Source organism: Pseudopipra pipra, chromosome 24 (assembly GCF_036250125.1).
Source record: "Pseudopipra pipra isolate bDixPip1 chromosome 24, bDixPip1.hap1, whole genome shotgun sequence".
Classification (NCBI taxonomy): domain Eukaryota; kingdom Metazoa; phylum Chordata; class Aves; order Passeriformes; family Pipridae; genus Pseudopipra; species Pseudopipra pipra.
Genome location: NC_087572.1, coordinates 5,905,424 through 5,922,902, shown reverse-complemented (window position 1 = coordinate 5,922,902; position 17,479 = coordinate 5,905,424). Strand labels below are relative to the sequence as shown.

The window sequence follows — 17,479 nt, the reverse complement described above, 5'->3', positions numbered from 1 at the left end:
CCCCCCACCCGGAGCAGCCCCTTCCAGCCCCCTGGGCAGGAATGCTCAGTCCCAAGCTGTGCTCAGCACTTTTTGGCAGTGTGGTCGATGGGCTGAGCCACAGAGGGTTGGCTGTTGGTTGCTCCTGCAGCTGAGATGATGGTGTGCCAGTGCCTGCAAACATCCCCAGCACTTCACTAACCAACGTGGAGATTCCCCCAAGGGTTCAGCACGGCAGGGGCAGCATTTCTAAGCTTTTATATCCAAAAATTCAGCCATAAAGCACATTGGAGGTGCCAGTGGGCAATGCCTGGTGGGCACAGTGACATCCTGGCACCACCCCAGCACAAGGAGCTGCAGCTGCAGCAGAGCCAACCCTGTCCTGCAGGGGAACACTGAGTGATTTTTAATCACCTGTGGAGGAGGAGTGTGTGACACTGCCCATGTCCCAGGAACAGCCCCGTTCCCAATAAGGTCTGGGATGGACCTGCCCCCAGCAGGGGAGTGGGGTGATAAGCAGTGTTTGTTGTTCCTGCCCAGTTCACATTCCCTGGCTCCCACTCCAGGGCTGGCTCAGCTGATGTTCACTTTACAAAAATAACCCTGGCACCCTGTGGTTGATGGAGTTCATTTTAACCCCTTGTCAGCAAACCCTCATGTGCTGGGGCAGAATGAGGACCAGGGATGGGAGGATCAAGCTTGTCTGCAGTGAGACAGGGGAAAAGCTGCTGAAGTCACCCAAAAGGGCTGCTTTCACCCTGGGACTGCTGGGGTGGCAGCCAGGAAGGGGCAGTGGTGTGGTCATGCCATACAAACAGGAACACCCCCCTGCTCTGTGGCACTGAGGGTTTTACCCAGGAATAAATTCCCTTGGACACAGACAGTGGTGTGGGCTCTGCCCAGGCACCAGTGCCTCCAGATGCAGCCCAGGTTTGCACTGGGAATTTGGAGCAGCCTGGGATCAGCCACATACAGTAAGTTGGACAGGTCCCTAGAAGATGATCCTGGTGGAAAAGTCCTTCTCTGAAGGCCCTTTCAGGAGAAGAGCATCACCTGATCCCTGATATTCCTGCACTGCTGGTGTCCCTCCCCTCTGCAGGAACATCCCCACCTCCTGCAGGGGCCATGGGCTGAAGGGTCACCCCCACACTCACTCTCACCACCTTGGCTCCAGTAAAATGGGCTGCCAGACCCTAATCTGGGGTGCCAGGGCTGGTTTTTCTCCTCCACCCCTCAAACTGTGTTTGCAGCACCAAAGTGGGGGTTCACAGCCTCAGGAAATGCATTCTCGGGGTGGGTCCCACTTTGCTGCTTCGAGACTCCCTCCACATCCAGGAGAGACCTGGGCTCTTCCAGAGCAGTCAGGCTCCTCAGCTCCCTGCTACAGACACCCCAAAACACCTTCTCATGCCACAAGTTCACTATTCTGATGCACAGAGCCCACCCACAGTGCTGGGCCATGTTCAGGGTGCTGCCCACCCACCCCTGTGCTCTGTCTGCAGCCAAAATACTTCAGGCAGAGTCACAGAATCATTAAGGCAGGAAAAGACCTCCAAGATCACCAAGTCCAACCATTAACCAGCACCACCACTATGTTCCCCTCTAACACACAACCCCCAGCAAGGAGACATGAGCTCCCAGCCTGTCCCACTGGTGCAGCCCCCCGGGATGGCCCCAAAACCCACACACAGAGAAATCTCCCCTGGCTGCTGGAAGGAACCTGGGCTGAATAAAACCTCTGCACATCTTTGGAAGGATGATCCATGGAGCTCCTGCCCTCTCTCAGTATCAACAGCAGGTTTATAACGTTTATAATGTTTATAATGTGAAGGATTTTACCTTCTTCGGCTTCCAGATCCACCAGTGAAGATACCAACACGCCCATCTCCTGACATTTTTTGCTGTGGGCCTTTGACTTCATGTGTTTAGTCAGATTCCCTGAAAAGAAGCAGAAAACAGATTTTGGTCAAATATGGCTTTTTTAGGGTTTTTTTTCCTCAGTTACAAGTCAAAACTGTGGCTCTGAGCCAGACAAAGCCCCCTGACTGTCCCCAGGCCACTGTCCTTGACAAATACCCTGGGACACAAGGCCAGTCCTCCCTTTATCCCTTTGCTGCTGCACTGGGGTGCAAGAGGAGGTGCTGGAAGGGTCGCGTGACCTTTCAGGTGTTGTGCAACCTGAAAAAGCTGATGGGACACAGTTTTGGGCTTGGGGGGAAGAGAAGTCCTGGGTTGCTCTCAGCTGTGATGGTGCTGCAAAGGAAAAATGGTAGGAAAGTAGGGCAGAGAAACATCTCAATGTAGCATCACCTCCCAGCTCATCCCAGCACACCCGGAGGGGAGAAGCTCCTCAGCACCACAGGGTTGGTTCTACCCTGGCTCAAAACACCTGTAGATGTGGCACCTGGGGACATGGTTTAGCCTTGGCAGTGCTGGGTTAGGTTGGACTCAATGATCTTAGAGGGCTTTTCCAACCTTAACAATGTCATGATTCTACAATAAAAGGAGGGGTTGAGTTGACAGCAACAAGGAAAAAACCATCTGACCCCTCTTTTCCCCCAGCAGGATGGCTCAGGGGCCCTGGCACGAACCAAAGTGCCAGGGAAAAGTGCTGAGGAGTCCTGGATACCCTCTGGGACACGGGGTCTGCCAGCACTGAGAAAATGAGGTTTTCTTGGGGCCAGGGTGGGAAGAGCAGCCCCTGGGAAGGGGAGAAGGGGCTGTGGGGGACACTGGTCCCTGCTCTGGGCCAGGGGGATGGGAAAACTGGAGAGCATCCTCAGGGAGCACCTCTCTAGTTCCACCTCCCACCTCCCAGGTTAATTAGACAGTTATTAACCCCACTTACAGCCAAGGGAAATGCTGAACAAAGGGGAACATTTGTCCAAGGGGGAAAAGTAGGTGGAACAGAAAAACAAAGGGTAGGAGAAATAAAGAAATAAAGAAAAAGGTCCCATTTTACCTGTTGTCTCCACCTATTATAAATATATATATATAAAAATATATTTACAAATATATATGTTTTATATACATCTAAATATATATTTATAATTATATATTTTTATATAAATATATTTATAAATGTATATGTATAATCCATCATAAATGGTTTGGGGTGGAAGGGACCTTAAAGCTCATCCAGTCCCACTCCCTGCCATGGGCAGGGACACCTTCCACTAGCCCAGGTTGCTCCAAGCCCTGTCCAACCTGGCCTTGGACACTTCCAGGAATGGGATTTATGGGCTGAGGAGGATGAGAAGAAACCTGGGCTCTGTTGAAGCTCCACCAAGAGCTGTTTAATTCCCCAGCACAGCCCAGGACCTGGCTGAGCACTCCCCATTCCCAGGATTTGCCATCAGCCCTCCTGGGAGCTGACTTGGAGGGGAGGAAGGAACACCAGGCTTGTTTTTCTCTCCAAAAAAAAAAAAAAAAAAAAAAAAAAAAGAGGAAAAAGTGAATTCTCTGACTTTATTGCAACGTTCCCTGCAGGCTGAGCTCCCTCAGCTGGTGTCCTGCAACCCACAGAGCCCCCAGGTCCCTGAGCTGGTGGAGCACAGAGGGCCTCTACAACCTCTGCTCTGCTGCTCTGGACAGCAGAAATAAATAAGCAGCTGTTCACTGGAGCAGAGAATTACCTGTGATGCCCTCACATCTCAGAAGAGTCCCATAACCACCTAACTCACTTTCTCTTCAGCCCATGAATTATTTATTTGGCCCATTTTATCCAAAATGGAACAGCTCCAACAGGAAAGACCAGGAGAGACAAAGGCTGACTATATATCCTTGTGTATCTGGCACCCAACCTGGATGTGGATTCAAGGGATATTTAATAATTTAAATGCAGCAAACCAGCTCCAGTAAGAGAGATTTATTATTTTTCAGCTGAAATACCCTCAGCCCCACAGTGAGGACACTCAGGTGGGAGGAGGAGGCCAGCTTGGCTCAGGTCCTTGCTCCAGATCAACCCCAAACCCCTCTTTCTCCACCTTGGACCAGGAGTTTTGCTGTGGACCCAAAGACACCCAGTGAGACAAGAGATGTTCTCGTGGTTCCAGTGAATCACCGTTGTCTGAACATGAAAAACTGTCCCAATGAAAAGTCTCCAACAAGTCCAAATCGTGGCCTCATAGAACTGGAATTTAATGTTGGATCTGACTTGGAAAAATACAAACTGAGTCAAAGTGTTGAAATCAAGCCCTGCTGCTGCTGCCCGTCCATCCCAGCCGTGCCAGCCTGGCTGGCAGAGGGACCCAGCTCTGCCCAGCCCCACAGCAAAGCCCTGCCTGGAGCCCCTGCAGGGCCAAGAGACAGAAAATCAGCCCAAGGAAACCCTGCTGGGACCAGGGGGTCGTTGGTTCTTCTCTGTGGCACCCCTGAGCTCAGCTGTGACGCCACGGTGGGATGAGTGGGGAGGGGGCACTCACCAGGAATTTTGGTGCTGCCACAGCCCCCAGACAAGCTCAGGAATTCCCTGTTCTCCATCCCCCTGGCTTTGGCTGCACCAGGAGGGGATTACATTGATTCCTGAGGGGATAACATTAATTCCTGAGGGGAGGGGGCTGCTGAAGGCAGTGTCTGGGGCAGGACTGCAGCCCCCCTGCACTGCCAAGGGGATGGGATAACTCGTGGGCACCTCTCTAATTACACCTCCCAAATGACAGGCAGGTTAATTAGACAGTAATTAACCCCACTTACAGCCAAGGGAAATGCTGAACAAAGGGGAACATTTATCCAAGAGGGGAAAGTAGTTGGAACAGAGAGAAAAATAAAGGGTAGGGGAAATAAAAGTGAAATTCTCAGTGGGCCTCAGTGGCCACCGTGGCCCCCTCAGCTGCCCAAAGGCTGCTGGGACACAAAGGTCCCTCCTGCTCCCTCAGCCCCAGTGCCTTCCCATCCCTCTCACTCTCCCTTGCTGCTGCAGGAGCAGGGCAGGATGAGATCTCACCCCCAGCCCTCCACTCCCTGCCCTCTGCTGAGCCTCAGCTCCCTCCTGAGCAGCACTTTGGGGTCCCAAACGCTGCCAGAAGCCACCAGTGTCACTTCCCTTTTCCTCTGCCTTCCCTGGAGGCAGCTGTCCTTGTGCAAGGCATCCCTTGGCTGCTGCCCTTCCTGCCCCAGCAGGCTCAGGGGAGCTGGAGCCACAGCACAGGCAGTGCCAACCCCCGTGCCAACGAGTTTGTGCCAAACACCAAAGCACCAACTCATTGCAAAAGTTGCTTTCCTTCCTCCTCTACTTTTTTTCTGCTTTCTCTCTTCCCTCACCCTCCTTTGGCCAAACACCAAAGCACCAACCCACTGCAAGTGTTGCTTTCCTTCCACTTCCCCTTTTCTTCTGCTTTCTCTCTTCCTTCGTCCTCATTTGTTCACCCAACACTGATGAACGAGATCACCCTGCAAAGCTCTGGGTGCAAATCTCCCCCTGCCCATCCCAGCCCACCAAGAGAAATCCCAACAACACAGAGGGATGCTGGAATCCTTTCAGGGAAGGGAGATTCAGCAGGAGGGATTCTCATCTGACCCCTGTGCAACAGTCTAAGGAAGTTAAAAGCTGGAGGCTCCTTTCCACCATGAGTTATCATCCTGGGAGTAATTTGGAGGACAAGGATATTTATCTTATCAGAGCTCTTCCTCTAGTTTGTGGTTTTTTAGCCCCCTTAATTAATGCTGGTAGGATTAAACACTAAAGTCCTTCGGCAGATTTCCAGGAAAATCAACAGCACTTTGCTTAAGTAAAAGTTGGATATGAATCCTACCAGGAAAGACTTGTTGCCTTCCAGAGTTTTGGCTCCCAACTTAAAAAATAATAATAGAAAAACCCGAAAACCACACAGCACCTCTTCCTTGGAAACCCTGGAAAAAACAGATTGGAAAGAGCAGGAGAGAAACTACGAGGCAGAGAAGCTGCACTTAGGCAGCAGAGAACTTACACTGAACCCTAAGCAGGTAAATGGGTCTCACTAAAGATTGTTCACCAAAGAATTCCCAGATTTGGAACAAACTGGCTCTATTTAAATAATGTCAGGAATGGGTGGAGGCTGGGAGGCCTCTGCAGCCATTGGAGGAGCACAGGCAGTGTCAGCACAGCTCTCACCACGCCTGCCCACAACTCTGCCTTCCAGCTGCTTAAGCCCTTCTGATGCTGTGAGGTCTTATTTTGGACTTCAAGCAGCTTAAATCCTTGTGTTGTTTGGAGAAAGCCAAAACTCCAGTGTTCCAAAAGCACCTAAAGCAGCTTAATAGGGACTAGAACTGATTTCCCAGTCCAATTTAAAGAGGGAAATTAATTTTTCAGAATATCCGTTGTCGTATTTTAGAGGTGGCGGAGTTAAAGAAAAATGTAGGGAAAGGAAACATTAAGATTCCTGAACAAATGATCCTGTCTGTGTTGGGGATACACAAAGCTTTCTAGTTCTCCTATCAAATATGATCAGTTCAGCACCAAAAACAAAAAAACCCCAAACAAACCCAACAAGTGACCAGCTGTGTGATCTGAGCATCGAGGCAGCACCAGGACAGGGGCACAGCTCCCAGGGCTGAGGTATTTTCATTTTTCTCCTCTAAAATACTTTGCAAGGAGAGCAACAGCTGCAGCAAACTCCCATTTGGACAGGTTGGGAGAGCTGGGGGGGTTCCCCTGGAGAAGAGAAGGCTCCAGGGAGAGCTGAGAGCCCCTGGCAGGGCCTAAAGGGGCTCCAGGAGAGCTGGAGAGGGACTGGGGACAAGGGGTGGAGGGACAGGACACAGGGAATGGCTTCCCACTGCCAGAGGGCAGGGATAGATGGGAGATTGGGAAGGAATTGTTGGCTGGGAGGGAGGTGAGGACCTGGTTCAGGTTGCCCAGAGAAACTGTGGCTGCCCCTGGATCCCTGGAAGTGTCCAAGGCCAGGTTGGAGCAACCTGGGCTAGTGGGAGGTGTCCCTGCCCATGGCAAGGGGTGGAATGAGATGAGCTTTAAGGTCCCTTCCAACCTAAACCATTCCATGCCTGTTATGATTTCACTGTGAGAGAACCAGCCACAGGCCAATGCTCTTCATCCCAGACAGATCCTCAAACCAGATTTTATGTGGGATTTAAATAATGCACAGGCCTTGATTTAGGTCTCAGTGTGGAGATAATGTCCTCAAGTGAGACTTTATGAGAAGGAAAGCTTTAATTTATGTCATTCATGGGGCAAAATATTTCAATTTAAATATTTTTATTAATATCTTTTATACTTATTGACATAAAGATTAAAAGAGAGAATTTGCACTTCAGGCCTGCCTGTATTGATATGGGCTATAAAATATGAGTCACCTTCTGGATCAAACCTATCAAAACTGTTCTTCCAGAAGGGTACCCAGGCTGGGTGTGCAGGTTCCAAAAATCCTGGGAATTAGCACATTTTCCATTAAGGCTTGTGCTGAGCCTTTAACAGCAGCACTATTTAGACAAAATAACAGTTAATATTTCACTGAACTCACCAGTCCTTCACTTCCAGCCCTCATTCCTTTTTTTTTTTTTTACCTTTCTCTGGTTAAAGAACCTTTTTGCTCACAGTGTTTCATCTCCTGTCTGGACCATTGGGTCATTTTCTGTTCCCAGAACACCACATTGTGGAAGGGAACAGCAAATTCCTGAGGATAATTTTGTTCTCATCCTGCTGGAGGTTTGTGAGGGACCAAACCCTTCTCCCAGCAGTGGCTCCACAGGGATGCTCAGAGCCTTTCCCTCCTCTCAGTCATTAAGGAAGGGCCTCAGCTCACAGGGATATTTTGCAAATGCATCCATCAGTGCCCCAGCACACGGGGATATTTTGCAAATCCACCTCTCCCTCTGCCCTGCTCTCCCAGCACTTCATTCTCCGGGAGCCTTCAGCCAGTTGGACCCACTCTGCACTTTCCAGAGGAGGCTTAGCAGGAGCTGAGTCTCCTGGAGCAGGAACAACAACACACTGTGCAGCCACAGCCTTGCCTTAAGGGCTGAGGGGGTAATGCTTTTAATATATGAACCTGCTCAATAACCTCCCTGCCTGTCAGGGGCTGATTTAAGGAACTGCAAACTAATTTATTAAAGGAAGGCTGTGGCTGAGGACATGGAGAAGTCTGGTGTCTGGAAACTGTGAGTGGCCCAGACTATCAAATGGGTCTCTCCAGCCAACAGGCACTGATGTCCTTCACACGAGCACCTTCGAAATGAATATGAAGCTTCTTGTCCCTGGTGACCCCCGAGCAAAGGCAGCAGCGTTGGCACAGCCTGTTCCCCACACTGTGGCCAGAAATTTGGGGGAAACTGAAGTCATCAGGACGTGAGAGGCTGATGTGAGGCTGAACTAGAACAGAAAATAGCTGTGGAGAAGGAGAATGTCTGCACAGGGGGGACATTAATGTGCCAACACTGCCCCACAGCCCCAGGGCACCCCAGGGCAGGAGGGACGAGGGGCTCTGCTTCCCTCCAGGGGCTGGAAAGGAGGGACCAGGGAAGGCTGGGTGAGGAAAAAGCTCTCCCTGACCTTCCTGAAAGGGAAAACTGTAAGACTGCAGCTTTTTCTCCATTTCCTTCCTGCTAAGAAAACAATGAAGAAGCTGCTTAACCTCTTTTAAACAACCTCTTGGAGGCCACGGTCACAAACCTCTTCGGGGAGCTCCACAGTGGAGGCAGAGACACCTCATTAAAGAGGCACCTTTGTACCTGGTCCAGAGACATAAAATCAAGTAAATCTTTACAAAGCAAATTTCCAAGACTGTTGTTTCCATCAGCTAAATGAGCACACACACACACACAAAAACAAAAACCTCATGGATTTGCTTCAAAATAATAATAAAAAATAAATTTCCCCTGCAGTTCAGTAACCCAAAGGAACAGCTTTGCTTCCAGGGACAGAAAGGCACAAAAAGCAGACAATTAGTGAAAAGGGAAAAATATTTTGCTGCAAAAGTTTTCCCAGTTCTTGGAACACAGATATGGATATTCTGGAGTGGGGGGTGAGGTACATTTTAACCAGATAAAGATCCTCATTAAAATTACGAATAAAAAAACATTAACTGCTTCCAGCCTAGTTGAGAGTTTAGAGCATTAGGTCATGCTGGAGAGATCTACCACAGCCAAAATGAAGACAGCTCCACAGAGATCCCCCTGGAGTTCATGCTGAAGGCTAAAATTAACTTTGGAAAGCTGATTTCTAAAAAAGCTTCAACTCAGCTCATATTTTTGCCAGTGCAGCCCAGCACAAAAGCTGCAGCTTCTCCATTCTGCAACAAACTGTGGTTGCAAAACCACCCCAACCCCCCCGAAGGAGGCTCCCAACGAATCAGGGCCCAAACAAACCCATTCTGGACTGTGCAAAATCCAGTCCTGCAACCCCCCTGCACCTCCAGGTCACACTCCAGCACCACCAGCACTGGTTCTGCACCTGGTGGTTTTATCAACACACATTTTTCTCACTCTCCAGCAACTCTTCCAGAGGTCCTTGTGTCTTTTTCCCCAAGTTCTGGGGAGTATCAACACCCGCCCAGGACACAGCCAGGCTCTGACAGTCCCCCCCTCCCAACAAAGAGCCCTTTTCATGCAATTCCAAGTCACCATCATGCAACTATTTATCCTGAAATCGCTGATCCAGGGAAGTCCTGCCCATTCCATGCATCCACAGGCAAATGGATACTTTCCCATTCAAATCCCAACATGGGGTTGTTGGGTTTGTTTGGGTTTCTTTGAAGGAAGCATTTCCATGCTCCCTTCCCCATGCCAAGCCAGAGAAGGGAAGCCCCTTGGAGGCTGTTTGCAGTGGGTACAGTCAGTGCTGACAGATCTTGTGCTTCAAGGGAGCAGAGATGAAGAGCAAAGCAGCCAGAGAGAGATGGTGAAAAGGATGGTTTGATCACAGCATCCTGAACAAAAGCCTCAGAGAAGCATGGTGGGAAGCGAGGTGAAGTGAAGGGAGAGGCTGAATGGATTCACCTCTCAAAGGGAAACCTCAGAACAAAGGAAAAGCAAGAGGGGAAGAGGAAGAAAATGAACCAGAAATAGCTCCAGGCTGGGAGGGTGAGAAAGAACCATCACTGGAACCTGCACCATGAGAATCTGGCCTCGAATTCAGTCTCACTTCCCCACAGTCCCAGTGACAACCAGCACGTTGGTACCCAGAAATCACCCCCAGCTTTACCAGCCAAGCTCCAGGCACTGCCCACCCGTGTCTGGGTCACTTCTCTAGCAGGGACATGCCCTCCACTGTCCCTTCTGGGCCAGCACATGTGCCACAGCCCAGGCAGCACCCAGTGCCTCCTGCCCACACCCCCACTGTGCCACTCTCTTGGGCAACACCAGCTTTTGACTATCCCTGCTGTGGCATCTTCTGAGACTTGCAATGATGGAGCTACAGACAATGGACATTTTAGCATATCCTGAGTTGGAAGGACCCCCAAGGATCATCCAGTCCAACTCCTGGCCCTGCACAGACACCCCAGCAATCCCACCCTGTCCCTCAGAGCGTTGTCCAAACCCTCCTGGAGCTCATTATTTACATCAAACTATAATCAGGAAACTCAGCTCCTCGCCTTTATTACAAAACTTGCTGCAACCAAGGATGGAGGGGACACTGGTCAAACCCACAGCACCAGACTCCTACAGTAAGTTAAAGGGACCTGGGCACCTCTGGCACTTCTGAAAAGTCCCATTACCCACTGATTGTTGGTTTGTGCACGTTCCTGACACTGTTCACTCACACACTCACTGAGGCAATGACAAAGGGCTCTCGCAAAGAATGTCTAGTGGCAGTGAGGCTGTGGATCATTAATGACTAATTAATGGCAATTAATGTCCTGGAATGGAGGTCTTTGGAGAAAAAAAGCCTACTGATATGATATAGAAAATGTGGAAGCCACATGCAACTGAGGAGGATGAAGATGGGCAGTGCCAACAGATCTCGAGAGCACCAGCATGAAAAGCCACCCAAAGGTGTATCCAGGTGCTCCATCAGGGATGTTTGCCTGGAGCTCCTGCTCTCATTCTGGGGTGGTTTTGGGTGTAAACCCTGTGTTTCAGGCTCATTCCCTTTAAGAAGCACAAGTAGGATGGCGCAGGCTGGGACGTGCAGCCGGAATGCAGGGCTCTTCGGAAAACAGCAGCCAGTTCAAGGCTCCCTCAGCCCCCTCCCTCCAGCTCCTGGCGTTTTCCAGCCCCTGGGAAGGCTTTCCCTTCCCCTGTGCCCCCGGGAAGGCTCATAAGTGAGAGCAGAGGAGCCATGAGCTCTTACCTTTGGTTTTAAAAGCAAAGTTACAGTACTTGCAGACGTACGGCCTGACGTCTGTGTGCGTGCGAATGTGTTTCTTCAGCATGCTGGGTTTCTTGCAGCGAATTCCACACTCCTCACAAACATACTTCCCTCTTCCACGGCCTCGCACATACACATACTCTTCGTTTGATTTGTACCTATGAGCAACAGGTGTCATGATAAAGGCAAAAAAAAAAAAAAAAAAAGAAAAAGCAGATTCCCACCTCCAAAGACGTCACAGGTTTCGTCACTGACCCCACCGCGGGGCTCGGTTACCCTTCGGGAGCTCTGGGCCATCAGGCTAAATACAAAATATCTTCAAAAGCTTTTTTTTTCCCTCGTCTGGAATGTGTTCTTGTGTCCTACATCTGCTTGTGTGTGCAGGCAAACAGCCCAAAGGCTGAGATCAGTCACCCAAATGTCCTGGTTTTGCCCATCCTCAAACACAAACTGAGGCACTCGGGGGGCCCTGGGGAAGGGGTGTCCCAGTCCAGCCCAGCTGCCTCAGTCAGCTCTCCCCCATCAAATATGCACAGTCTGTCACTGCACCATGAAAAGTCCTGAGGAACCTCCTGGGATCCAACCTTCCCACCCACTGGGATGAGAGAAAAGCCACCTGAGAAGACACTGATGCCACACTTCAAGCTGTGATCCCTGCCCAGACTCCTGATAGGATGGGACACCCAGAATGGACACAGAGAGAAGAAAACATCCATATTTTTTATAAATAAATTGTGCTACCACTAAATGCACAGACTCCAGGCTCTTTCATCTTTGGCACAGTATCATGGCTTAGGTTTACCCAAGAGGCTGACATTGGTCATCCATCCTTCCCTCACATTATACAGTCACTTCTTTTCTGCCCAGGCAACATGATGGGGGTTTGAAAAATACTCTTAAGACTGAGACGAGTCATTTAGTCTCCTGCTGCTCAGCAAATGAAGTCTGCAATTTCCTGTACTTGCAGCACAAGAAGAATAAGGTAACACAAAATTGGTCCCCTCAGATTTTCAAGAGGCCACGTTTTTGAAGCACTGTACTTCTTGCAACTCATTTTTCTATGCAGTAGGAATTAAGTCTGGTCTTCAGAAATCTCCAAACATCCACCTTGGAAAATCAGGCCTTCTAAAGCCTCTTAATAGGGGATCCAAAGACAGACAACACTATCAGTCACCTCTTAGTATCTTCCCAATAAAGTCTATTCCAAACCAGAATGATGAGAAAACAGCAGCCAGACTGAAGAATAATTGAATAAAAACAGCTGCACTAGAATAGATTGAGCACTTAAATAAGTGAATACAGAATAAATCCTAAACCCCTCTGTATTCATAATGAAGAAAAAAAAAAGTAATTTAAAACTGATTAAAAAAATACACAAAGATCATTAATCCAGCCCTGAGCTGATGGGATGAGAATGTCCTGGTCTGCACGGGATGCATCCATGGAAATACATCCCAGTTACCTGCAAGAGTGGATTTAGAGGCAGGGAAGTCACAAGGACCCCTTCATGTCCCACCCAGGCAGAACATTGTTTCATTGCTTAGGAAGAGTCCAGGCAATCTCAGCTCCATGTGGGTGTTTGGGGGACCCACTACACCTGAAACTGGGATTAATCTTCCTGGGTGGCCCCTGGGAGGGTGAGCTCAGCACTAAACCCTTCCCCTCCTGCCAAGTGGTGCCTGAGCCCCGTGGCAGAGATGGGAGCAGATGCTCAGAGGATGCTGAGTGGTTCATTCATGAAGGTGATGAGGGCACAGACTCAGGTTTGGACACAGACTAGAGAAGAGAGAGGAAAATGGGTGTCTAGAGGGTCCCACTTTGTACCAGCACCAGCACCAGCACCACCAGGTCTCAGTGTCCAACATGTGAGGGAACAGTCTGTGTTTCTGTCCTTCAGCACCAGCAGTTCTCTAGATCATAACCAGGGTCACCTGGCAGCCCAGATCCTCTATTTTATCTCTTGTGATTGAAGCCACAGCAATGTCATCTACTCCATGCCATTCCCAACCCTCCAGAAACAAACTCAACCCCAACAAAATCTCCAAACCCCAACATCAAAACCCTTCATCCTGAGGTTCTCATTATGTGGCCAGAGGGGACTGAGCTGAGGGCTGAAGAGCTCCCACTGTCTCCCAGCCTCCAGCCCAGTATGCCCAGTTACCTCCATTCCAGGGCACACATAACTAATTGTTAGGGATGGCCCATGGCCCTTTTTCAGTTGGTGACAATGTTCAAGCAGCAAAAGGAGCAAAAGGAATCAGGAATCCTGATTTCTCCTCTTCTGTTCCGATTTGTATTTGAGGTTTCCTTCTTGCCCTCCTTTCTCCCTGTCATTGTGCTGGCAATCACCTGGCCATTTAAAAAATGAAATTGCTCCTTTATCAGCCTTGTACTTGCACTACCCCTAATTACACTCTCACATGGAAATCTCTGAGCGAGTTCTTTGTGTCCAACAGTCCCTTCATCAGCCTCATTAAAGCAATCGGGGCTGGCTCCTCTGCAGAAAGGGGGACATGTGATTTAATCTGAAATTAGACACTGCAGCTTATCTGACACTCTGGGAGACTGAGCCATCCTTCAGCACAGGTATCCTCCTACACTGTCCAACAGGCAGGGAGAGCAGAGAAATAGGAAAGGAAAGTAACCTAAAGGAACCCCAACCAAACCAGGAGAGAGCAAGAGGTGACAGTGCCACAGCCCAGGGAATGCTGCTGCAGATGCCATCTGCCAGCACTGAAGGCTGCAGAGTATTTATGGAGATAACTCTTCAGTATGATGCTGGTTTCTCTGCTCATGTGCTCATGTGATTTGTATCAGAGAGACAAAGCAGGGACAGGTCACTCGGTGTGAGGATTTGCCCCGGACAAAGGCTCTTCCTGCTCCATAAGGTTTGCTGTAACCAGATCCCAGGAATAGCCATGGTTGGAGCTTGTGTCAGCAAATCTGGCCTCCTCTCCCAGAGCACTGTGGAATTCATAATCCCATCATTAGCACCTCACACCTCCTGCAGGGCCACACTCCATCTAACACCCAGAGGATCGGAGAGGTGGGGGGGGGGAACTGGCCATTATGAGCCCAGAGACTAATTTAGGAAATAGTTCTTTCAAACAGACATGGAAAAAGATAAAAACTGAGGTATTTGATGCATCTTTGAAAGGTTATTTGCTGCTTTCTGTTGAGTTTTGTTCAACCACTACAAACACTTTCCAGAGCAGGAGGAACTGGCACAGCCATGGGATGACCACCAGCAGCACCAGATTCAGAGACCTGAGGGCCCCAAAATGGGCCATCACTGGCAGGAGGCACAAGAAACCCAACAATGGAAAAACATGAACCTGGAGAAAGCTTTGTCTGAGCTCTTTCCCTAAAACTTAGTTGAAACCCAAAGCCACAAAGCATTTCTTCCTTTGAGGCCTTAGGAGGTTTAGTTCTCAATATCTGCTGTTACAAATACCTGACTATCCTGTTTAGCCACAAACACTTCTTTTTTTTCCTCTCAGTGCTCTGAGCCACATCCAAAATCTTCATGTGGCTGAAAACCACACGATAAAACCTTGGCCAGCCAGGGGGGAAGGAAGTTTGGTGGTTTGCAGGCAGGAAAGAGGGAGCAGGTTCCTGGGGGACTCATTGCTCACAGCTGGGCTGAATCACCCCTTCTCCCCTGCTTCCCTCAGCCCCCAGGAATGTACCTTGCCCTGCAAAGTCTCTGCTGGTGTGACCTTGCAGTCACACCCTCCCAGTGGTTACACCTCTCTGCAAGTGTCACGTAGGCAGCGACTGTGGGAATTCCACACTTTGAGGCTGTACCTTGGTTAAAAACACCCCAGGACAGTTTTGCAGCTACTGAACAAGTATTTCCTCAACTGCTTTTGACATTTGATGAACTCCCTTGTTTGCTTTTTGGATTTGGGGGCCATAGTAACAGGAATGGGATATCTGATCCCTTTCCTCCAGCTCACCCTGCAGTGAACCCAGAGTTGTTGCCTTCGGTGTCAGTCTCTGGGTTTTACTGATGGCACATTTCATCTGTCAGCAGGCTGCCCCTCATCTGCCTTGGCTGAACCCTTAGGAAGCTCCTGACAGTCTGCCCTGGGTTCAACTCATCTAATTGATGTTTTATGCCACCTGCAAAATTTGCCAGATCATGGATAAATGTGTCACTACCTCAGTGTCACTAATTTTATTAAGTTTATGGCCCTTCTCACAACTCCCACTAAATGGTTAGACCACTTCTAAATTATTAGACCACTTCTGAAACTGTGTGTGCAGCAGAAGCCCTTGGTCTTACCCATTGCATCCCAAGGGAAACTGCAGGTGGGAGACCCTGCAGGACTGTGCTGAGGGTCACCACACACAGAGGTGTGTCCTCAGGGCCAGACAGTCACTGAAATCTCCCCTAAATCATGCCAAGATACAGCACAACAAACAGAAGGATTCCTTTACAAAACCCAGACCAGACAATGTAATTTCCAGGTTTCTAAAAGCATCATAAAACCCTCCAGTATCTCAATTTACCAGACAGGGATACTGCACCAAGACAAACAAGGAGCTTCCAAAGAATGGCACAGCACAACAGAGGAAGGGCTGGGTATGGAGACAGGACCTGGCACAGAAATCTCCTCTTTCCTGGCTGCAGGGATGGATCTTTTGCAAACAGAAGTTGCCAATCTCCAGTGGAAGTGCAGAAGTCTGAGCTGAATGAGCCTCCACCATTCAGGATGGACACGCCCAAGCAAGCCTGGGGTGAAGGTGGCACTGTGACCATCATCCTGCTTGAGTCAGGCACCAGCAGCTCCAACAAGGTTTAACACTGGCAGTTTTACACTCCCCAGGATGACCCAGCAAACCCAGGGCTCCTTCTTGACCAAACATCAGAGCACAGTGGGGCCCTCGTTTTGAGTGGAGTTTAATTCAGGTAACAAGTCAGGATGGATGCAGAGATCCATGAACTTCATTCTCTTTGAGCCCAGACATCCAGCCAGCTTTTTACCCAGCACTGTTTGTGCCCCTGTCCAAGCCATAAGCAGCCAGTGTCTCCAAGGAAATGGTGTGGGAAATGGTGCCAAAGGCTTTCCCAAAGCCCAGGCAGACACATCCACAGCCTTCCTCATCCACTGCACGGTCACCTTGTCACAGAAGGAGACCAGGCTGGGCAAGCAGGACCTGCCTTTCCCAAACCCACAGGCCTGATCCCTGTGATGGGACTCAGAGTGATCTGCTCCATGACCTTCTCCAGCACCAAGATCAGGCTGACAGGCCTGGAGTTCCCTGGATCCTCCTTCTGCCCCTGCTCCTGCCACATTTGCAAACCTGCAGCCGACTGTGACCTCCCAGTCAGCCAGGACTGCTGGGAAATGATGGAATGTGGCTTGGGGAGCATTTCTGCCAACTCCCTCAGCACCCCTGGGTAGATCCCATCCAAGACCTGTGTGTCTAAGTGGTGCAGCAGGTCCCTGACCATTTCCCCGTGGTTTATGGGGGCTTCCTTCTGCTCCCTGTTCTTCTGTTCCAGCTCAGGGGGCTGGGCACCCACAGAAAACTGATCTCACTGTTAAAGACTGAGGCAAAATACCTCAGGAGTTCCTTCTTGAAGAATGTCCAGCCTTCCTGGACTCCTGTGCCCTTCAGAGTGGCTTCCAAAGGGACTCTGCCAACCTAAACTGGCCAAAGTCTGCCCTCAGGGAGTCCAAGGTGGCATCAAGTTCTGCTGCCCCCCCTCCTGACCCCCATGACTGCAAAATGCACATCAGTTCAGCCAGGGGCTCCAAAGGCAACTCCAGGAATAAAAATGCATCCTGCTCATTTCCTCCCCGTGGGAATTGAACCTTAGATAGGGGGGTGAGGAGGAGGAATTTATGGCACTGCAAGAAAACCAGAGATGATCACACAGGACAGCTCAGGCCTGTTCTATTCCTTTCTGCTTTTTATAATATCCCTGGTGGGTCCCCACAGCTCAGCTCTTACCTAAGGCAATTTTCCACATTTCTTTGAGTGGGAAACAATGAAGTGGGTGTGTCCCCACAGTGCCCTTCTCGTGATCCCAGCCCTGCCAGCACGACCCCCCTGGCACTGTGTGGGACACACAGTGATGCTGCCACCATGGGTGGCCAAGGCACTGTCCTAAAGCAGGTCAGTGATTCTCCAGCTTGTCTGAAAAACATGAACACTGGCAGAGTCCATATTCCATTGAAAAAGCTCCCAGGAATTGCTTCCTGTAGCAGTGCCCTGTGCCCGGGCAGTCGGACCACCGGGAGT

The 17,479-nt window shown here is 49.9% G+C and overlaps 1 protein-coding gene across 7 annotated transcripts in view; it reads right to left on the bottom strand.

The window, feature by feature from the left end:
• The window catches only part of HIVEP3 (HIVEP zinc finger 3), a 300,052-nt gene that overhangs the window by 14,737 nt on the left and 267,836 nt on the right, over positions 1-17,479 (bottom strand). For all 7 annotated transcript variants that reach the window (XM_064635223.1, XM_064635225.1, XM_064635227.1 and 4 more), the window contains 2 exons: positions 11,207-11,382; positions 1,819-1,917 (listed from right to left, as the gene is read on the bottom strand). In XM_064635223.1, coding sequence (XP_064491293.1) covers positions 1,819-1,917; positions 11,207-11,382 — 275 coding nt within the window. The remainder of the gene's footprint in view (positions 1-1,818; positions 1,918-11,206; positions 11,383-17,479) is intronic.